This window comes from Argiope bruennichi, chromosome X2 (genome assembly GCF_947563725.1).
Source record: "Argiope bruennichi chromosome X2, qqArgBrue1.1, whole genome shotgun sequence".
In the NCBI taxonomy this organism is placed as follows: Eukaryota; Metazoa; Arthropoda; class Arachnida; order Araneae; family Araneidae; genus Argiope; species Argiope bruennichi.
Window position 1 is genome coordinate 18,507,835 of NC_079163.1, and position 24,664 is coordinate 18,532,498.

General features: G+C 27.0%; 1 protein-coding gene across 3 annotated transcripts in view; it reads left to right on the forward strand.

Annotated features, from left to right (window-relative positions):
* The first annotated feature begins 354 nt into the window (after positions 1 to 354).
* Positions 355 to 24,664, forward strand: part of LOC129960014 (proton-coupled zinc antiporter SLC30A9, mitochondrial-like) — a 57,232-nt gene continuing 32,922 nt past the window's right edge. The window contains exons 1-9 of one of the 3 annotated variants that reach the window (XM_056073015.1): positions 355 to 555; positions 9,659 to 9,767; positions 10,715 to 10,818; positions 11,994 to 12,124; positions 15,980 to 16,192; positions 19,133 to 19,238; positions 20,193 to 20,285; positions 20,959 to 21,041; positions 22,008 to 22,075. In XM_056073015.1, coding sequence (XP_055928990.1) covers positions 12,001 to 12,124; positions 15,980 to 16,192; positions 19,133 to 19,238; positions 20,193 to 20,285; positions 20,959 to 21,041; positions 22,008 to 22,075 — 687 coding nt within the window. In that variant the 5' untranslated portion in view covers positions 355 to 555; positions 9,659 to 9,767; positions 10,715 to 10,818; positions 11,994 to 12,000. The remainder of the gene's footprint in view (positions 556 to 9,658; positions 9,768 to 10,714; positions 10,819 to 11,993; positions 12,125 to 15,979; positions 16,193 to 19,132; positions 19,239 to 20,192; positions 20,286 to 20,958; positions 21,042 to 22,007; positions 22,076 to 24,664) is intronic. The other 2 variants (XM_056073014.1, XM_056073016.1) reach the window with 2 other exon arrangements.

Here is a 24,664-nt window from a genome sequence, read left to right on the forward strand (position 1 = left end):
AGGTGCGAAAAGGTTACAGTTAATAACATTGGCAATTCAGAGCTCTTTCTTCTATCGGTATGAAATCTTGTCATTTTTCGACCAATAGGAAAGCCGCTTTTTCGATTTGTTAATCACTTAAAGTTGTAGTAATTTAAAAAAATAAATATAAAATCTTGCTAATTAAACCATCTGTTTCATATAAAAAAACTAAAATTCAGTCTCCATGTCTTTAAATGCGAATATTAAAAGTTATAATAAATTTTGTTTTAATTTCAACCAGCGATTCCCCATGCATGATCACAAAAGAAAATTTTGTTTTGATGTTTCGTCATATCCGTGATCAGTGCTGTTATTTACAATTTACAACTAATTCAAACACACACCGAGTTTTTCCTTTTTCTGCAAAGAACGATGTGGCTCGTGAAGGGTTCTGTCTGATTAAATACTTTCGCTAAGCAGCTAACTGAATGTTTTTCCCTTTGTAAATACATCGCTTCAGGAAAGTTTTAAAACAGTAATTTTGAGCCAAATTCATGCATTTTGAATTTTTGGTTACTGAAAAGCAATAGAAAGGTAGCGTTATGTGTCATGAACTCATCAAAATCTCATTATTATTTATTACTGTTAACAATCGAATTTTAAAAACAAATACATCTATTTTTTAATTGCATTTATTTTATCATTGTGTGAAATTTGTTGTGGGAAATTTAGTAAATTATTTCGCGGGTATTTTAAAAATTCACCATCATTATTCACCATAAACAAATGTCCAAGATTGAGCAATCAGTTGTAATTTTGAGAAGTTTCAATGGCTTAATTGAACAATTGGGGTTCAAAGTATTGACGAATAGGAATAAGGGAACTAAATTAAAACTCGAAAGGTAGAAAACTAAGGCATTTCTCTTCTGAATAATATTTTCTTAAGAAATTTTTGTTATGTCAAAGCAGCATTAATATTCAGCTCCAGTTTATTCATGAAGTTAAGAGTAATTAGAACATTAATATCTTAATATACATTTTAAAGCATCGAAAATTTTATCGATCTTAGTTTATACAGAAACATAGAAGCTTTATTTGAGACTTTTGTTCATATCTCATTTTGAAGTGAAAGTTTTTTCTTTACATATGCAGCATTTATTATATTCGGCCAGTGAAGGCTTTTGATTATTTATGAGCTGAACTGTAAAATGATATTTTTGCTATGGAAAGATATTAATAAAAAGATATATAACCATATTTTCAATTAGCAGGTAAAATGTAGCAGCTGATATTTGTCTTGCTAAAGATTAGCAAGTTGTCTTGTACTGTTTTTTTTTTTATCAAAGAAAAGTTTTAGTAATTTGATTAAAATATAAAGAGTACTTTGTTTTTTTTTTCAGTAAATTAATTATAAAGATACGAATTAAAATTTTTTTTGTAAATAATTGCGCATATGTAGTTTAATGTAATAAATTATCAAATTTGTGAAATGAAATGTGTATACATTCGTAAACAGTTTATTTCATGTAAAATTAAGTATTAGGTGTTCTGAACTAGTTGAACATTTTGAAATACATTATTGTTTGCAGTTTCTAGCTGAATAGAAGGTGCATATTGTAGAATTTTTCTTATGCTTTTTTTTGGGGGGGGGTGGCAATGCTAAGCGTCCTGTGTTTTCATGCAAAATGATCTTATTTAATCTCATATATAACCAGAAATCAGGTATTATTTAATGAGTTTTCTATTACTTTTGAAAAAAGATGCTTTGAAAAATTTTATAAAATTCATATTATATATATGTATATTATAATTTTATGGGTAGTGTTATGAAATGACATTCTTCTACATTTTTTTCAACTATTGCATTGAGCTCATCATCTGTTTTAATAATGAATTTCACACTTTACTAGAGTTTGTTTAGTATTTTGAAACCTTCAACATTTAAATCTTTTTATATTTTGAACTGACATTTTTGTAAACTTAAAAATATTCAATTCTAAATGTTGAGATATATTATGATTTTAAGAAAATACATATGCATAAAGCATATGAAATAAACATTAAAAACATGAATATTCAGCTTTTAACTTATGTACAAAATGTTAATTCATGTGGGTGTGTTTCACTGCAGATTTACTTACGCAGTGAGTGTAAATCTACTCAGTACATTTATGTGACCTATGCTCAAATGACAGACTGAAAAACATAAGTATTGTGTTAAGATATGTGCAACAAAAAAATCAAAAAGATTGTTCTTTAATATCAGTGTTTAGCATAAACAAAAGAAAGAATAATTCTGAAAATTATAAAATAATTATACTGTGCTAAAGTGGAAGAATAAAAACTTGACTTGTTAAATAAGTTAATATATATTTAGTAATTTTAGATCTGTAAAACAAGTAATTAAGCTTAGTCATACCGCATCTTAACATATTTGTGCAATTTTTTGAATTTTGTTTTTACAAGAAATTAAATTGTACAAGAATTAAATTTCACAAGAAATTTAATTGTATTAGCAGTTTAAAATGATACTCAAATTCTGAAAAGTGAAAATTCAGTTTTATTTTTCTCATTCCTAGTTCCTTTTGCTCTTAAAATTTAAACATAATGGCTTTAAGAAAATGCATGCTTTTTATCTTTTAAGCGACTATATTATGTTGTGGATCTCATTTTCCCTCCAGTACATTTCTGGACCGATAATTTCACAAATTTTTGCCTGTTTTAATTGAAATAATTGTTTTAGAATAGTTATTGTATATAATATTATATTTACTAGTTTTAATGTTAATGGTGTCAAAATAGAAATGCGAGAAAATAAAATGGTTGAATAAAAAAATAAAGAGTTTTGATAAATTGGCAAATAATTTCCTTTTTATATTAGTACTCCCTCTTTTCTTCCTACTTATCTGAAACTTATCGAAATATCCGTTATATATCACTGAAGTGACTAGTTGACTTCACAACCTTGTCAATTAAATGGATGAGTATTTAAATTTATGAGATAATGAAAGATTTTACAAATTAAGTGACCAGAAAGGGCAATTTTTAAACAGAATTTATAATATTATTATATTTAAACAGAATGTAATATAATATAAACAGAATTTATAATATTGTGTTAAATAAAGGCACATATTTAAAAAATAAATAGTTAATAGATTATTTCATTTCTGTAAAACTACTACAAAGCACAAAGAGTCATGAAAATTTAATTTGGAAATTTATTTAAATTTGGAAACAATTTTTAAACACTTAAAAATGCTTGAAAAGAAAATCTTTAAAAAATGCTCAGTTTTCTTAAGAAGTGCAAAGTAAATTTTTTAAAATCCCCAGACATAAATATAATAAATCAAAATCAGAGATCAAGAAAAGAATTGTTTCCATTATGTATTAAAACCAGGAATAGTTAAATCATTTTAATTTCTTCTAAAATATTTAATCATATTTTTCTGTAATATTTTAAAAGCTAATGAATGGAAATTATATTGCATATGCTTTGAAGAGTAAATTTTTGCAGATATGGAATGCTGGAAAAAGTCCTTTATTTTTAAACTTCAGAAATAAGAAGTAACAAGATAATTTTTTATAGTCTGACCATTTATAAATGTTGCTATTCTTTCTGTTAAAGTTGAACTAAAAAATTTCTTTAAAAAAATTAAAGCATAGCATTGCTCTTTTTTGCAGTTTTCAAAAAAAAAAAAAAAAAAAAAAAAAATGTTGCTCCCCTTCTAAAATATTTTGGTCATATTATGATTCTACATCAGTATTGGCATTTTCAGAAATGATTTATCTATCTAAACTAACTGGTAATTTGTTTATTTTGAGAAATATTGGAAAAGATCACAGATTTGTATTATCAGTCTATAAAACTTGATTTAATATTTTGGTATTGACAGTTTGTATTATCATTTCTTTTTATCAAATCAAAAGGACATTTTTAACTTACAATAAAAGATGTGTAAATATAGAAATAAATATTGAAATTTAAAAAAAATTAAATTTTTTAATAAAAACCTTGTATTATAAAATAAACATCCTATGCTTAGAAAATATGTAATCATGGATGTACTAAGGAGCTTAATTTTTTTTTGCTTATGGGTTTAAATTTTGCCGTAGGTTCTCTGTATAATCTTAAATATTTCAAAGTTTAAACATTCTGTCTGTAAAATTATTGAGTCATATTTGTATGTAAAACTGCAATTGCGATTCTTATTTCTATGTAAAATATTTGTCTAAATGAAGGGTTGTCTGGCATTTAGAACACAGATAGAATAAAAATTGAAAAATTCTTTGGTTATTGGGAACAAGTGGCATTGTGAAACAGTATAGAAATTGAAAAATTCTTCAGTTATTGTGAGCAATGGCATAGTGAATAGGAGCAAGAGAAGAATAAATGGATTAGTCTCTTATAAAGACAAAATGTTTATGCATTTTTGTCGGGTTTTTTAAAGAAAATTATGAGAAGGCAAAAAAAAAAAAAAAATGATACCATATCTCTTGTGTTCCTTATATTTATTAAAGCCATTGATGACAACTAAGGATAAAAGAATTCATATTATCCCTCTGAGCACTTCTTACTATGCATCTAGTCCCAGTTGGTTAAGTAATCTCAAGCTTCACCTGAGTGAATACATCAAAATTAGTATTTACCAGAGATTATTTTTGAGGAATCTTTGATTATCATCATTTAAAGTTTATTTACGTTTATATCTTTGTTACTAATAATATTTTAATGATTTTTGGTTTATATTTTCTGGGAGCAGTGCTGTGCATGCCTAAATCCCCAGCAAACATTATGAGAAGCCTCTTTTTCAATAACTGATAAATTTATTTTCATTATTTGAATAAATTTTTAACTTTATTAACATTTAATGATTTATTTTAATAACTCAATCAAAATATCGGTAAGTTTTAGTTATTGATTTTCTTATTTACAAATAAAAGTGAAAGTCATTGATTATAAATTTATTTGATAATGATTTTATTAATTTAATGTAAACAACCCTTGTAGTCCTATTATTTTTTTTAACTTATACAATTTGTATTTTTTGCAAATTTATTTATTTCGCAACTAGGCTATAAAAAATGTTTTTCTATTGATCTGCTTGCAATTGCCCTCCTTCCCAGTGGCGTAAGTAAGATGGGGGGAGAGGGGCAGGGCAAGTATCTTGGGTGTAAAATTAAGGAACCAATTCCCTGTACTTAAGAGAAAATTAAGTTTTTATTAAGCTGTTATTCCCTGGATTTTAAAAAATTGAAACGATACCAGCAAAATGAGAGAAAATTAAAAGCTTTCAAAGTCAATAAAGTCAAAGCTTTCAAAACTCAGATGAATTCATTTATTTTATTTATTTATTTTTGTATGAAAAGAAATTTTGTATGAAAGAAGTTGAGTTTTAGATCTTTCGGATTTTTCTAAAAAGAAATAGCTTTACTTTTTGATTCTTGCGAAAGCAACAAATAATCAACAACAGCATAACTAGAGATTTATAAATTTTGAAATCTCAATAAAAATATCATATATTTCAGAAAAAAGTGATTTTCCAATATCTGGGCAGTTAAACAGATCATCAGAAAACTATGTTCCTGAAAATCAAATCATGAATATCGGAAAGCATATTTATAATTGATATAACCAAGACATACATTTCAAGATAATGAATAGAAAGTGCATATAATAAAAAGAAATTTCCCAGTTTTTCTTATTTAGGGTGTTAATAATTGATGGGGAAAACCGCAGTGCCAAATTAGATGTAAATGAGCCTGAAGGGTCGTATTTATTTTCATTCATTGAAACCTCTATTAATCGGAAAAAAATAACAATGTTTTGAATAACTGATCTTTTGGATTTTGGACTAATGCTTTTGAATGTGAAAAACCAGAAATTATTTCCTTTAAAACTAAAAGGACATATGATGAAAATTATATGCATAAAAAATCTGTACTGTGATTTAAGACTATGTAGATGTAGTTACAAAACATCTATTGAATATTTTTACCACATACGCATACACACATTCATAAATTTATTTCTTTAGTTTTGAATTATTTAAGGCAGCTCTGCTGATTTTTTGATAGAAGCACCATCAAGTATAGTTGTAAATGATAATTTAGCTATCAAAAGCTAATATTTTCATATTTCAAAATTTCAGGGTGACCAAAAAAAAAAAAAAAAAAAAAAAAAAGAGACAACTCTGAGAATTTGTTATATTGAGTTTGTATGGATTTCAATGAAATCAGAAACACCTTCACTTTGATAAAAGTGCGAAAGATAAATTTATACCGTTTCTGGCATCTAAATCATTTAAAATTTTTTAGAAGTAATGTATCCCTTTTCATACATATATAAAGATTTTTTAGTAAAATTATAAAAGAGTGTAATTTTACGTCATAGACAAATTAATACTGTGTTAATTTTATTTTGTCTTTGAATCAGATCTTTGAGTTTTTGTGCAATTGTGCCCTTTTTTTTATTTTGTGTCATGTAATTTTTATCACAGGGTGCTAGATATGTTATGAAGCATTATTGATTGTAAATTTTGATAGATAAATTTGACAGTATGCATGAAATAATTCTGCATATAATTATATATATTATTTTAATTATTAAGACTTTTTTCTGATTTTTATGTTTTAACAAAGGATTTATTTCAACATGCCTATAAGCAAAAAATATTATAACTAACTTTTTCATCAATATTTGTATATTTATTCCATTTTGATGAATTAAGAGATTTATGTATATTCTATATATATTTTGCAATTGTGATATAAATAAAAGTTGTTTTTTATTTGTATATCTCTAATGTGTTAAAAGCTTCACACCTACTACCATTTGATTTTTTTTTATCTGGGCCTTATTTAAATTATTAAAGTTAGAAAGGAAAAAATTTTGTAAGTTTAGAATAAAACTTTTTAGCTGATTTTATAAAATTTGTTGTCCAAACATTTTCCGATATATTTTATATTTAAGGGATTTTTATTTATATAATGATCATTATGAAAATATTTCTAATTGAAATTTCAATCTTTGCACTCCTTGGTATAAAGAGTAAAAATAATAATAAAAAAATAAGGGCCCTGTTTCAAAAAAAAAAGAAAAAAAAGAGAGAGAGAGGAAAAGGCTCGGTTTTGGTTTTGCCCTGAGCACCCTTTTATCTAGGTCCGCCTCTGATCCCTCCTCTACCCAATGGCCCTAAGTAGCTGCATGGTAATCTTAAGCTACCTGGGTATCTTAAACATTATATCTACAGGTTATTCTCCCTTATCGTGATATGAACATATTTTTGATTATTATAGGGTGGAAAGTATCATGTTTTTCATATTTTTTCGACATGCCCTTTTTACAGTTGTCAATTTTTATGGTTTTGAACTATTCTGCTAGTTTATCCTTTTTATTAGAAAGAATAATCTCTCCAGTTGTCTAATTTTTACCTTCCTCCCTCTCTTTACATGAATTAGAAAGAGATCTGTTTGAGGAGGTTACTGTTGTCTTCCTTTTAGCATCTCTGGCATATATCTGTGCATATTCGTTGTGTATGGCAGCTAACCAATATGACCAAATATTTACTTATACATTGTGAAAATAAATACCTAGCCAGTTAAAGAAATTTTATTATGGACCATGTATGTTAATTTATCACTATATCAGCTGTGGGTGTTGCTTTTGGTAAATTATTATTGTAATTGATGCAATGTTTCAATTAGCTGGTGAATTAGATTTGCATCATTTAATGTAGTTAATGTATCCCATCTATCATGACTCTTACTTAAAATGGAAAAAATGTTCTTAAACTGATTTTGAGTGTATAAACCCTAGTCGGTTCCACCTTTGCTCTCCATAATTTTGAATAATTTGATTGGTATCATGGGAGCATGAAGGGAGAACTGTTTTTGGAGATTACTTTAAGATTATATATCCCATTTACCATCATTGCAGTGATCAGCATTCTCTCCCATTTATTTGCTTTGTGAGCGGTGATGTTGAGCTTTAAATATTATATGAATCGACATGGGTTCTTAAAAAAATAACATAAATTGGCTGAGCAGATAAATTTTCCATCATAGATATATGTGCACATGTCTTGTCTGCCTTCTAAAATGCTATTTGAATAGTCATACTTCCAGTTTTTATATATGCTTTATTTAAAATTTTAAACTGTCCTTAACTAAAAATATTTTTAGTATTTGATAATTCCTAAGATCAATTTTTTAAAATATGTACAATCTGCAGTTTTTTTTGTTTTTTTTTTGACAGAATTTACTATAGTTGAAATTTTATAAGCATTTGTTTGAAAATTTTGAAGATTTGCAGTGCAAGTCAAATATGTTATGATCTGAATTAACTAGAATTCTCTGTTGTTCTAAACAAACTACTTATTCCTCTGTTTCAGTTTTAGCATTAGTTTCTACAAATGTAATAAGCCTGTTTCTTATTTTCTTCCTCAAATTAAAAAATCTTTTGCTGAGCAAACCAGCCATGAAATTGATTTACTTATTAAACTAATGTTTAATAAAAACTTACTGAAATTCCAGCTCTAAAGTAATCTTTGAATGTGCATATTATATAAGAAAAGTATTATTCATTTACTTAGATTCAGAATAAAATTAGTACCTTCAGAAAATGTTTACCACTTATTGTGTGAAAGAGAAAGATTCTGAAGTTTTGAATTAAGCAATATACTGGTAACAACTGAAGAATTACACAACCAACATATTTTAAAAACTAAGCAGATTCACTATATTCAATACTCAAGGCTCTGAAATTAAAGATTAATGTTGATTTACCATTTAAGAATGTTGAATCATTTTATTTCATTTTATATATTCTTTTAAAGCATTGCTTTCCATGTCTTATTTTATTTGGAATTTACTGTAACAGTCTACATTTCTGCTATTGATTGATCGTTTTTGGTAGTATAATTTTCATTTCTATCTGTAATTGCTAAGATTGTAAATCTTATGATTAGACATTGGACTATGGCATCAGTTATTTTATGTGTTCTTCATCTTGTCCTATTTTCTATTGTGACTATTTTAACTGCCGATTTTTTATATGTCTTTAATTTTGGAATAGTTAGTTTCATTTGAGAATCTTGAGAATGAGGAATTTATTGTATTTTGAATTAAACATGATTACATATAGTGGTGTGTCAATATAATGTAATATTGCTCAAGTAATTTATTTTGATGCCTAGATTTGCAAGCAATTAATATTGTTAATGGTATATTTAGCATGCAGTAACTGCATGTTGCATGACATTTAAAGTATTAAATTTACTTCTAATGAGATTGATGCACATCAAATGTGAATTATTCGTCTTTGGTTTATGTTTTAAATAAGTTATATTTAAATGCCATATGGTTGTAATCCACCATTAATAGTGAATTAATCAAAAGATTGATGTAATGAATTTATCAAAAAATTAATGTAATGCTTTATTAGATTTCAATAAAATAAAACGAGAGAATTTTGTGCTAATGGTGTACAAAAACTTATGCTATGTTTTGATGCATTTCATTCAAAATTATAAACTGTGATATTATTATGCACTATCTTGCCAGATAATGTAAATTATCAGTGCATTTTTTTCCCTTGTGGAATGAATGTTTGCTATTGCATTCGTAAAATAACTTTTTATTATTTATAATTTATTGCTGTTGAATTTGATATACTCATAGGATTTTTTTTTTTCAGGCCTTCTTGCAATAGGATTTGATTTCTTAAAATATTTGGATATGCTATAAAAATGGAAGAATATTAAAATACATCTTATATTAATTTATAAACTTACCAAGTCTTAAAGGTAATAATAGTGTTATTTTAATTTTTATTATGGATGTAAATTAATACCCTTTTTACAATTAAATATATACATTGGTATTTGAAATCATGTTGCAGGTATAATTAATTGCAAAAAATTTAAAGAATTAAAGAAATATTTATTTCAGAATGCAATTTGGGAATTATTTTATTGAAGATAATCAGTTTTGCACGTTTCATTTCCTGTTCTTTACAAACTCTGAAAAGATATTATGTATATATTATTTTTCATTATTAACCTATAACAAAAATTTGACTGTTTAATATACTTCTACATTTTTCAGATATGTAACAACAATATTAAAAAATCCAACAACATGTAAAACAAATAATAGTTACTTAGTATTTTCTAACAAAAATTTCAAAACACTTCTAAAATAAAAATATAAGTTATAAAGCAGTTTGCTAGATGACTTCAAATTTTCAATAAATTGATTAAGTTATTAAAAAATAAAAAGGATCAGGACACAATAAAAGCTAATACTCTCTTGCATATACATATTTTTTGTGCTATTTATAGTATATTTTTATCCACAGGTATTTTAAAATGAACATTAGTTTTAATCTGTTAGTTAAATTCCTCTTTCTGATTTGAAAATTTTAATAAATAACTGAAACCGCTATATGGTTCAACTTTGATTTTAAAACAAGGATGGTGTTTGTAGTAACTCTTACATTTCTTTGAAGCATCTATTACGATGTTTTCCTGTCTATTTCATGGATTAAATGAGGTGTAGTAAAATAGTGTCTTAAAAAAGTACAAGGACTTAAGTACTTCAGAAAAATTTTTAATGTTTAGTAGTGTTAATTTTTTAAAACTAGGAATTTCCACCAATTTATTATTGCAGTTTTTCCCCCCCTAATTACTTGTAGCCAAATTAAGATTTATATATGTTTTGAGAACAAAAATTTTTTTTTTCTCTGTTTAAGGTTTATCTATGCAGATATCACCTGCTTAGAAAATCTAATGCTGCATTGGAAATATAAAGAAAAAGGAATAAATTCTTTGAAATAAGAAGCAAAAATTGCAATTTGTAAGAGTATTGAAATTATTACTCTTAAATTACTATTAATACTGAAATTACTATAACTCTTAATTTTAAATTAAAAACTAAAAGTAAAAAAATTCCTGTGAGCATTTAAATTTTCATTATCTGTTTCATATGATTGAAAATATCTATTGACGGAACTTAATATATGTCTAGAATGTTGAAAAAAAATAGGTAAATATCCTTTCCTTTTCATATTTGAACTTTCAAGACTTTTACTAACAGACCTTAAAAATATACAGCTAATACATTCCATATCATTCTTCTTGCATTTTAAATACAAATAGCCAAATTTTGTAATAAAAAATCTTATTGATGACATCTGAATTTTAAGAGAATACATGAAATTATGAAACCTGTAGTACATGGAAAAAGTTACATATACAAATCACTGTATATTATTATAACTATACATAATAATAATTTAAAAAAAGACATAAGAAACTACATAGTGTTATATTTTATCTCATGTAAAAACAGTTTTTTGTGGTTACTACCTTCTTTTAGGTATGAAATTTATTAAGTAATGAAATAGCTATATTTTGAAGAGATGTATTATAAATAGGAACAATCAAAATTGAAAGTAAAATGCAACATTCATATGAATTTCATCCTTTAGTATCCATTAAAACTTTTTTTTACTGCCTTATTTTCAACAAATAGCTATTTTATTGTCTCTTGGACTTGTCCACTATTTATATTAATATTTTTTGAAAAAAATGAATATAAATTTCAATGACATATAATTATTTAGAACATTGTTGAAAATCTCCCTGTCTGGTATATTTCTCTTAAAATATGCATTATTATTGTTAGTTCATCTACAAGCTATAGCAAACCATATAAATTCAACATTTCAGAAAATTCATAGAATGAAAAATTCGCAAAAATAAAAATGTCTTTTTCTATCCTTTGTTTATACCAATTTTTTTTTCCTTTAATTTCTTATCAGTATTTTTAAATGCCTTTTCCTTTCTGAAGAATTATTAATCTCTTTCAAGATTAATTATTTTCTTAAAATATTATTGAAGTAACTTTTCAATAAAAGTTCTTCAGATTTACAGCTCTTTAAACAGTTTTTAAAGTACTTAAGATCATTTAAATATATATTTTATTAAAAGTGTTTTACAAATATTTTCTTTCTATAAATAACTTTCTAGGCAAAATATGCTCAAAGTTGTGTTTGGGAGAAATTCTAAAGCTTTCTTACGTTCATGTTTCAACCAAAATGTTTCATTTTCCAATTTTAAGGGCACAGGTGGCAATGCTAAAATTCTTAGCAATATAGAAGGTAAATGTTTTTTATATTCGTGTATATTTTTCTGTTTGTTTTAATTTATTGCATTTTAAAATGATGTTATATGTAGATATATGAAGGACATCTTCTGATTTAAGTATTTATTTCCACTTAACTGCTTGCAAGAACTTGAAGATAAGAAGAACATCTAACTTCTGAAATTTTACTGGAGTAACTATTTAATGCACGGCATAAAAAATGTATGAAATGTTGACAGTAAATTTTATACCGAAATCAATCTTTCAAAAGCATATAAAATATTGTTGCGGACTGGAAATTAAATTCCATTAAACTCGACGATGGGTGCGCCTGTAGTGGGTGTATGGTGACACAGTCAACAGGCTTCAGTAACAAATAGCGACGTTTATTAACAATTCACAAGACGGTAAAACACAGCCAAGACGTACACAAGCAATACGCAGCAGCCCGTGAGTAGTAATCGATAGTAAACAACAGCACACAAAGCGGCCAGACAGAACTTAACAGAAAAAGAAAATTCACGTTGCTATTCACTACGGTCCCTCCAAACACCTGCTATTCTTTTCGCTTTAGCTGTACTCAATTGCCGCCTCACTACTATACGACTGGCTACTCAACACACGACTCGATGCTGCTACAATACTTGTCTTCAAGACTCGGCGCAAGCCCTATTCACTAATCACTTGAGCTCCACTCAACGCTTGCGCTTCGCTGGATTGATCCAACTAATTCGTCGCTGACTGCTATACAATTCTAGACGACTGACTTCGGCTTGGACTGCTGACATTTTATAGCTTCCGGAGCAAGGCACAGAAGGTTCTCGAACAATCGAGCATAATTCGCCGCCTAGTGGTGCTATCACCAAAATTCCGGAAGATTCTAGTATCATTTATTTTGTCGCCAAACTCGGAGGTCATTGATCCGGTATTATATGAGCATCCAATCGAGCTGATCGTAAAACTGTCTTTCCTGCGATGGAACTAATTGTGCTGGAAAGCAACATTACAAATTTTTAATAATATATACAATGTCTTTTCATGAGTAACCAATTTAGTTTGCATCTTTACAAGTTTAAGTTGGAATAAGTTATTTGAATTATAAGAATACAAGAACAATTGATGTAATATATTCAGAAATTGAGTCAGAAGTAGCATAAAGTTTCAGTATTTTTTTATTTAATTTTTAGTACTGTGCGGAATGCAGCATTTTCCATACAAATAAGAAAAAAAGAGGTAATAAGAAAGGCCCCCAAATTCTTCTCCTTTTTTTATATGAATGTCTGAAAAGCAATTTCTAAAGTTTCCCTTTCAGTTTCATTTAATGGTGAATTTTATCTGCTGATCTGGACCATTGAAACAGAAAGTATTGAGTTTTGCAAAATATTTATATGCTTCATACAAAAACAGATAATGAAATTTTTGAAAAAATAGTAACCTGTTATGATCATAACTAATTTAGTTTCTATGTGCTTGTTGCAGGATGGCCATACCTAACTCTTGCAATTAAAACTTCAAAACTCTGCTCCTGAATTAGTCTATTGATGAAGCCAGATTAATTGAGAAAATCGTAGTGTTTAGATTTAAATACGAGAACTTCATCACATGTATAAGCTGGACATTGCACCATTTTATTTTGTTTTCATTACTCTACTTTGTTCTTATCTTTATATAAAAGACAACAGCGATTTATTGATTGATTGATTGACTGACTGATTCACTCATCATGAAACTATCCAAGCCATTGGTCTTAAAGAATTGAAATTTGGCAGATGGTTGCTTCTTCGTAAGCAAATGATCACTAAGAAAGAATTTTTCGGAATTTTAATTAATTAAAAATTACTCTAAATTTTAAACTTTTTCTGCAGTTATTTTGAAACATATTATCATTCTAAGTCTATTTTTACATCAACTTAAAATTTTTAAAAATTAGTTTTTCTGCAATGAATTTCAGTTCCATGCAATTTTTGATTTAATTTGAATAAATTTTTCAAAATGTTCTCAAACACAATTTGTCACAATGCATTCTTTTGTTGTGATGAAATTTAAATTAATATTATTGTTTTCCTAAATGTTTTACATGCTCATTTTTTTCTTCTGTCAAAATTATGTTAAAAATATTGCTTAATGCTAACATTTTCTTGCACAATAGTATGATTTTAGACCATAGTAAAGACATAAGTGAACAGATTAATTAATGGAACTACATCATGTTTTTTAAGTCTACCTGTATTTATTGCTTTTACTTTTGAAGTAAGATTTAACTTTAGAAATAAGAAATGTGATTAAATTAGTAACCATTTATTTTTTGGCATTGTGTTTGGTGAAGGATAAACTTGATTTCTTTGGCAAAGCAAGATTTCTGAATTGTAGAATTTAAACAAAGCTTTTGTAATTTATTTCCAAACTTTTTTGTTTCTTTCTCACTATTTAATTTGATGAATAAAATTTTTCATCCTTGTTCCAGCTTCATATTTTCTTTTCTTTTTGCAGTTAATTCAAAGTTAATTTTAAATACTAATTTTATTATGAAATGCATATGGCTTAGACAATGTTCTATTGTTTTCATGAGCATCTTTCTACTGTGTTGATTTGTACATAGTTTTTGCTTTAGCTCACATTTTGGGTGAGATCACAAATAATTAAACAGGTACATGAGTATGAGGAAGAATACAAGGTTAAAGCTCCAAAATGTAGTATGAGTTAAATGCTTCTCAGACATGCTCCAAATCCTTTCCTCAAGGACTAAACTTAAAACCTCCATCTGTCACTCAAATGTGAATGAAAATCAAGTTCTTGAGATTGATTTTTTTCCCCACAGTTTGTCTAATAATATTGAACTTTATTATTTCTATCAATTGATACAAATATAAATGCCAAATACAATTCACTGGCTGACTTGTCATGAAACTTCCAATCATGGTCAGGTTCTTAAAAATTAGCTATGGTTTCTAATGCCTAATTTTTGAGAGTTCTTTCTCTAATTGCAAAAATTACTTCTAGAAGCAACATATTCTAATACTTGCACTTAAGTTTATTATTGTGATAAATATTAGTTATTTTCCAGACAGAACATTATTTTAATATGTTTGATAATTAAGGTTAGATTTTTACTCATTTCAATTATAACAAGGGAATTGTGGCCATTAGCCAGGGAATTTGCCTTCATCCTGAAAAGCCATCTGGTATAATCAGATTACCACTTCTATCTGATCTGCTGCAGTTACCAACGAAGATTTGCTATGGTAATAAACGAAACTGATTGGCAGAATTTATGGTTGTTGATGGAATATTTCTCTGATATTCCGTAGGCATTTTCTCTAACAACTTTGTTATTCTCCTGTTTGAATGGTGAATTATAACTGCAATTTAAAAGAAAAATTCTTTAAAATTACTTGCATTCAGTAAGTCTTTTTTCCTGCTTTGCTATCTGGAGAAGTAATATACTTAATGGATTACTTATTATTATAATATACTTATGGATACTATATGGATTGCATATTGCAGGCGAAGTTGTGTCAAGAATATTAGTTGAACATACATGAGAATAGAGTCTTATGCTGAATGCTATTTTATTAAACACTATAGTTTCAGACTTAAGAGTAACATAGTTAAAGCTTATCTGCTGTTTGTGAGTATCTTTAATGGTACTAACCGTTTTGCTTGTGAGTTCTATAATACTAGCTTAAAAGGAAATATGAAATTAGACAAAGCAACATTGTCAAAGCCTGTTTAATAAATTCGAAGGAAATTTCAAAAGTTTTCTAAAATCTTAAGTTTATTAGTATTTTCTAAGATTTTTAAAAGTGGTAAAGACATGTCAGCTTTAAAAAAAATTTTTAATGTTTTATTTATTGAAATATTTTATTTTTAGGCTATGGAAGCTGTCTGCTTCTGCTTGTTCCTTCACCAGTGACATTCCCTGTTTGTGGCTTTCTGTGTCCTTATTCTCAGCAATTAGAAAAGTCACTTCAATGCAATTTTCATACAGGCAGCATTTATTATGATCAGACAAATGATAAAACGTCTTTTTTTACTCAAGGAACCAAAAGTGAGGAAGAGAAGGAAGCAGCTAAATCATTATCTCGTAAGTGAGAATAAAATTATTATACATGTTCTTATTTCCCTAGAAAGGAAAATAAATCTGAACTCAGTTAAGCTTTAGACTATTAATACAAAGTTCCTTTAATAAAAACAATACGGTTTAATCTTTTCGATTGTGAAGTGTATCAGTTTATATCTGCTGATTATCTAATGATTCATTTGTGTGTGTGTGTGAGAGAGAGAGAGAGAGACGCCTATACATTCTTTTAATCGCATATCCGATCGAATTCATCACTTTGACCTAGACAGGCTTTTTGAATTCAGCAGAGATCTACAGAGTGTATTCAGCCAAAACCAATTCATACTTTAAGTCAGACATTTGACCAATCAAAACTGACTTGTAATATATTGACCATCATTCAATATACTGTTGTACAAAATGGAATCAATCAGAGTTTGTAAAATTGCTACTCCGCACATTTATAGAAAATTGCCACTGCTGATGAACCTGGTGTATCAGTCCATGAATTCCATGAAAACTGTATATATACTAATTATTACATTGAAATATTCTCTGCTTGGTCTCGGTTTTAGAATGTTGAATTTTTGGACAGATTATTCATACACTAATCATGTGGGTAACTTGAAAAATACTCCGCAATTTCAATTACTACATCGCATGTATAACGCCTCATCCACGCCGTTTATTCAGAGAAAGTAAGGAACCAGTAGTTTGTAATCGCTAAACCGTTTTGTGAATATTCTTCCTAGCAGGTTTCCGAGAATTCAGAAAGCAACATATGTATGTTTCTATGGCATTATGACTACATTTGGTATAAATCACGAGCATATTCAAATTTCCTTGTTACTGAAATATGTCTATGTCATTCTTTTAGAAAGCACACAAGTGGGAGCGACGATTTTTTTTTCTTGCTCAGTTTTCCAGTACTTCTCTGATATATATTCAATTTTTTCAAGTTTCTCTTCCCTTCTTTATGAATTTGATGGCACAACTGTATGAATTTGCATTTTAAATTAGAATTTGCAATTTCAAAGAGTAAAAAAATTGCTCATTATTATATGCATGGTTCTTTTACATGAAAGAAAATTATCAATTATCAATTCCATGTTTAAATCCATACTTGATATTTGGTTTCAAAGAAAGTAGCTTAGTCTATGATTAATTTTCGATTGACTGCATTAGATCAGGCTTATGTCAAATGTATAGGCTTCAATTATTACAAGCTCTTTTTTTGGAGTAAATAAGCTACATTATTTGAGTAAACTACAGAGTATTTATTTCTTACGATATACTTTAAGTCAAATCTCATCTTTGACTTTTGTTATTGGAAGGCATCCCAGGCTTTCACTCAAATATCAAGCATTTTTATTCAAACATGTTAAGCCATTCTAATATGTAGTTCCCATATGGGGACTGAGAGGAATAAATGAATGCAATAAGAATTGGTAATACACAACATACTACTGCGAATTGTACTCGGTTCTCTTGTTGTATCATATATTCTATTTTCTACTCAGAGTTAAAAATGAAATCAATTGGAACCACTTATAACAAAATTGTTAAGAAATGTACTTTTTTAGTACCGACTTTTAAAGTATTCTTAGCTTACTAATTTATTTCATTGCTTACATTTGCATACCACAATACTGTAATCTTTCTCTCAAAACCATAAAATTGTCTTATCCCTTTCACTAAATATGATTAAGAAATTGAAAAGGGACAATTGTATGAGATGCCATCTGGCCATGGTTCAAAATGTTGCGGTCCATTGCCAAATAGCTTTAATGTAACTTTAAGAAGTTGATTTTATCTAAGCTGTTCAATCTGCTTTAAATCGCTACACTGGGGAAATTATGAAAGACGAGCACAGACATGCAACTTTTCATAAGATATGACTTTGAGTGCAAAAGATGGAGGTACTAGTATTCAATCTAACAATCGTAAAACAAAAGGCTCGCTATGATAATTTTTTATTGCTTCTTAGACAATTTTCCATTGTTACTTCTTCTTCCTCTTTTTCTTCTGCTTCTACTTCTTCAACATCATCATCTGCATTTCAGATTTGGTTTTGCACTTCTTACTGTTGCATTTTATTATTTAACTTACTTAGTTAGCAAAAATATTAGGAAGACAATCTGTACCTATTTCAATAGAATTGGTGCTGTTCCATGCCAAGAAGACTTTTTGAAATATGAGAATAGATATTAATTTGTAAAATTATTGAAAATAAGGTTTCATTTTTTGTCAGTCTTAGTACCTATAACGTTACTGTTGTAATTTATACTAATAATGAAGAGGAATGTATGTGTTTTGGCACTCTACATGCCAGATCGTTTGACTTACATCTACTAAACGTGTTGCATGTATACTGTGGAAGTGGGAATGCGCACATCGGAGCGATTTGTTAATGTTGTAATTAGAATTTTAATTAATTAAAAATTAACCTGAATTTTTTCGTTAATTTCCAAAAGGATTTCTGCACAAAAATGAATTTTGCAACGTTTTAAAATATATGAAATTGTCTTTTTAATGATAACCAATTTAATAATCATGGGAATTTTGGCAATTTTTTAAAAATATGTTATTGCTTAATTTCTAACAATAGATTACATTTTTGACCAGAAATTCAAACCGTTTTCATTGTTTCGTCAAATATTTAACCACCCGATTTTCTTTCTACCGTTTTTTATAATTTTTATTACTGACATTGATTCTTAATAATTTAAAATTTTCGTTAATAATTTAACTAATTTAAAACATTTATTTTCGGCAACCGATTCAAAATCAGGTAATTCAATAAATATATTTATTTAGGTATGTTTTGGCTTAGCTGTTTCAATGTATTCTGAATTACTGTTTCAAAATATAGAAATAATAAAATTTTGTTTATAATTTTTATTATTTGTGATATTCATGTAATACCCTTTATGATTTTTTTAATTAAAATTTTATGCTTTTCAGAGAAAAGGAAGGAGGAAAGACAAAAAATGGATTTAAGCAAAAAATTTACAGACAGGAATTTCATCACTCCTTTGAGAGCAATGAATGAATATCTTTTAAAACCTAGGTATGTAGAAAGCGTTTATATTGCGTAACATTTTGTATAAACGACGATTGTTTTATGGGTAGTGTGAACAATGTATTTATGTCTAAACATGAATTTTAAGTTTTTACATTTCTTGTTATATTCACTTGTTTATATCATCTTTGGGATGCGGATTTTAAATTTTTTTATATTTATTTGTATGATATTTTGAATACTTTAATCTTCATTTCACTATTAATAAAGTAAAAAAAAATATATTGTTAGTAAGCTGCTATTAGCAGTTTTTCCTTTTTTGTACCACAGCTAGGATATTTTAATACCAGATATGAGTATAGTATATAGGAGTCAAAAAGTTTGTAATCCTTCAAATGAGGAATTATAGAAAATATATGCTTGAAAGATAGCTTCTGATGATAGTTGAAATATATCTGGAAATATTTTCCTGGAAACTTTAATCTTCAATGTAAAAAAGAGAGTATGGAATTTTATTTTTTAAAAGTGAATTTTCTTTATTGTCACAGTATATATTTTTATGAACAAATTTTTTTCCTAGAGTATTAAATGCCTGAAAATATGTATAAAGTAGTTTTAAAAATTGCTGTCAGTAAATTTGATATCTTTAGAAAATTGATATATTGAGATGTCCTTCATTATTACTATGCAACTTAATCTTGTAAGACATTTAAAAAATCGATTGTGTTTAATCAATCTTTTGTGAATGTAATAAAATCCAAACTTTGGATGTAATATAAAAATGTTAATATACAACAAAAATATAAAAACCCAGAAAACTACATTATTCTTCCACTGACTGATGAATTTCTTTCACAATTTTATCTCATCATTTCATAATTTACAAATTTTTCTTAGATAAGTTTTTTGCATGCAAATAAAATCACTGTGCTTCTTTCTTTTCCTTAGATATGCTGTCTTTTATTTGTTCTTTACTAAATATTTCATTTTTTCTATCAATAGTGATCTTGAATGCTTAAGAAAAACAACTAGAAGAAGCCCTTTTGAAGATAATCCTCCAATACAAGTCTACTTACGCAGAGATGTTGAACAGAAGTAAGAGTTCTTCTAATTGCAAAAATTTTATTAGTACATTTTTAGGATATTTATATTTTGTACTTGAGAAGAAATTGTACAGTTAAGAGAGAAATAAACATATATATTTGCTGAAAGTGTAAGTTGATTTAATTACTGTAAAACATTGTTTCTGTTCACTATTTTTTTACACAATTTATACAGTGTCATAAACTTTTGTGCTATTCTTCAGATTTCTCGACTGATTTAAACTGATGAAGCAGTCAGATTTTTCTAAATGAACGATTTAAAATGTTTTCAATGGTATTGTACTTAAATTTAAAATTTTGTTTGCTTATTTTATGCTCAAATATTTACGAACCCAAAAAAGTTAAAAAAGTAATATAATGAAAAAAAAAAAAATTACCCCAAACTCACCCTTTTTCGAATTTATTAGTAAGACCTAGATAAATTTATAACCAAATCATTGTCTTCCTGCCCTTTAGTAACATTTTTTACATGTAAGGTAGAATTAAAATGTCTTAATAATTCCTTTTTTTCCAGAGGACATAATATAAAACATGTTATCTAAAATTTCAAAAAATTTATTGAATCGTGTATTAAACTATATGAAACAAAAGAAGCGGCCCAGTTGCCGTTATAATTTATTTGATGTGCTTCTGATTCTGACTGTTGTTATTTATTAAAATAATAGAGCCATTGAAGTTTGGGGAAGTGAGGAAGCTTTGCAACGAGAACTTAAAAAACGCAAGGAGGATGAAGAACAATATCGAAATAGTATGTATCTTATCTTTCTTTTTTTTCTTTTTTTTTTTTCATTGGATATATTCTAAAATAAGTATCATTGTTTTGTTTTGTAAATCGTAACTAGAATTGTCCTTACCTAATATCTTATATATTTATATATATATATATATTCAATTTTATAATTTAATAAAGGACCAATAACATTTGATGGTTTTTTTTTGTTTTTTTTTCATTTGTGTCAATCTTTTCTTTAATGGTGTAAATTCCCCCTAGCATTCTCTAAAATTTATTATAAAATTGTATATTTTCTTGATAACAATAAATTTGTTTTCTTGATAATGCATAATTTTTTTTCATTCTTTCCTTAAAAAATGCAAATGTACCAAAAATTGGCACTTAAAAGAAAATCAAAATTTTTCTTAACCATTTATAATAATGGCTTTTCCTTATAAAACATTGTGATATCTAGGATGAATATAAAGAATACTCCTTATAATTTGTGTTTATTTTTCAAAATAGAAATTTTATTGGTTTTTGCTCCCTACTGAAGAAAATAATCCATAATGGATTAAATTAGATAATTTAATTGCTTGTCCTCATTTATAATTTACAAAATTTCTGACATCCTCAGATCTATTAATCAAGCATTTATCTCTCTTACTTTCCTCCAAAAGAATTATTACTAATAAACAAAAGTAACTTAAGGTAAAGAAGCATTCTTTGTATTTATCTAAAATTATCTATATACTCACATTAAAGATCACCAATAATTTCCATATGTGTAAGTTGCACTGTTATTCACCTTACCCCTGACTTTAAATATTCCAAAATTATTTTTCATTTCACTAAATTTTAAGTTTTTAACTTCACAAAATAAAGTTTGTTGTATGTACGTTGAAACAATAATTTTGGATTTAAAAGGGAATAATATGTATTTTTGTTGGGTGTTTTTGTTTTTTAAAAACATTAATTCATATTAATATGTTTTTCAAATAGATATATTTCATGTGAAGAAAATATTGAAAGAATATACTCGCTCCACAATGCATAAAGAAGAGCGTAAAGTAAGTGTTTTTTTTATTAATTATCAGTTACGTTGCATTAGGAGAGGTCAAAAGGGGTCATAGGCACCCCAAGTACCATCTCGGGTGCTGTAGAGACGAAATATTATAGAATTATGTCACTTTTATATACGCCAAATATGAATTAGAAAGCGAAAAAGTAACGTCGCGTCCCGAAATTCCATTTAAACTTGCTAAGCTACTGATAATAACTGAGATGTTAAAAAAAAAAAAAAAATACTTTGGGCACTTTTTATTTTTGTTTCACTCCTGTATATCATGTTCCCTCACTTCATTTATCTCATATTTTATATAAAATAATAATAATGAGCATTGTCTAAGGAAGTTACTTTTGTATTTACTTATTTGGCTTTTGATAAAAGTGTGTTGGATCGTGTGAATATTTCACAAATTAATGATTGATGATTTTTAATTCTAAGATTTATTAATTGTCTTGTTTTATGTTAATTTTTAGATATTAGAAATTGTAATACCAGTCCAGTTGTTATCCCCTTTATCTATATCTTTTCACAATAGAGCAAGGCCTTAATTTTGAATTGATGTGATTTAGGGAAGGGGCACACTTTTGGGTGAGGTACAAGTTATTAAAAATGCCAACTCTACGCTAAACTTTGCCTACTTAAAAAAAATATTTTAACTAACCATTTATTATGATATTGGCAAAAAAAAAAAAAAAAAAGCTATTGACCGCATGAAAAGAAAAATAAAAACCATACAAGGATAACAAAGAAATGAAAATGGCTTGTGGAAATGTTATTTATTATGTTGTGGAAATTAATTATTTTTTATTATTGGTTATTTATTACTTATGGAAACTTTATTATTAGTAATATATTTTCAAGAGATATCTTTTACAAGTACGTCAGTTTTAAATCACAGTACTATGTATATTAGGCATTGTGAAGAATCACCTGATAATTTTAAATAACCAATTTTATATGGAAACTTAGATCAAGTGTGGAATTTACTTCTCTTCCTCTTTCCCCACCTCCTGCATGTGTAAAGATATTTGGTAGGAACATACTAGAATGAAAAGATATAATTCTGAACTTGATGGGCCAAAAGCTGTACAATATCATTTTAATAAAATTTTAAACAAAGCATTATCTGTAACTAATAAACTCAATCTAGCAAAATAAATTTTTATTAATATTACTAATGTTAATTTGAATTTCAAATTATATTAGAAAGTAGTTGATATACCAGGTGTTGCCCAGAATTTAAATACTTTCATGTTCAATATTTTTCATGTTAAAACTAATTTTACATGAATTATTGTATTACACACAATCTCTTTAATTATACATCATTATTGGATTGATTGGCCTTAAGCATTTGTTATAGCTTGAAAATGAAAGACAAATCATTTCTTTCTTTCAGTGCTTTTAAGCATCATTAAATAACTGCTTCAAATCAATAAAAAAAGAATGAAACTGAGATTTCAAAAAGTAGTGGTGGGTCCATTACTGCATTTCAAAATCGCCCGTGTTAAATTTTAAAAGAATTAATTAAAAAAATTACACCGATAGGAATTTGATATTACTGAGAAGGTAAGATTTTTAATTTTAAGATGACATTAAAATATTTATTGTAAAATTATTTACTCCGAAATTACTACGGAAAAGCAGCAAAATTTCAGTAAATTCCTCATTAATTGAATATTTAATTAACTTTTCCACTTTTGAAAGCTGATGGGGTGTTTTTTTTTTTTTTTTTTTTTTTTTTTTTTTTGCCTTGTTCTAAAGAATAAGTGTGAAAAGTTTGGTTGAAATTGGCCCAATATAATTAAGAGTAGATGTGGGGCATCTCCAAAAATCTTGTTACAAACTGTACTTGTACTAAAAATCTTCTACAAACTGTTGTTGTATTGTAATTCTGAAAATGAATACTGAAATTCTTGTACAAATATTAAACATAGAAATAAAATATAAGATTGCCAAAATTTTAGCTTAATTGCTACACTGATTTGGTTGAGGAAACTCTATGCAATCGAAATCATAGTAATAGAACTTAAATTGAAGGTGAATTAAATCTGTGAATATATTGATGAAAACAAGAATTTCTAATCATTTAATTGAAGATGTCACGTTTCCACGAAAAAGCGGATTGCAGCGTTTTCCGAATCAAATTTTATCATTCATGAAATCAATTAATTTTCCTTTTATGTAATAATTCTACAACATTTTTAATATCCTATGTTTATTTATTTATTTTATTCAATTAATCATACTTATTTCACTTCTTTGCTCCAAGTCTGTTAAATTTGTTTTTACATCGATCATTTAGAAAAACTGTTTTACATCTTTTTTTATTAATCGCAAAATGCTCCGGTAATTTTTGTCTGCTTATTGTTTCCCTAATTTCCTAGGATCTTTTGATTGAAATAAGGGCAAAAAAATTATTGTATAATTGCTGTAGATACAAGGCATTCACAGTTTTAATTTTGGCAATGAATATTTTAAATTATAGATATGTTATTATTTCAGACAATATATGCATTATTTCAGACAATATATGCATTATTTCAGCTGGAAATTCAAACAGCCTGCACAAAATTTGGGTCATCTTCGA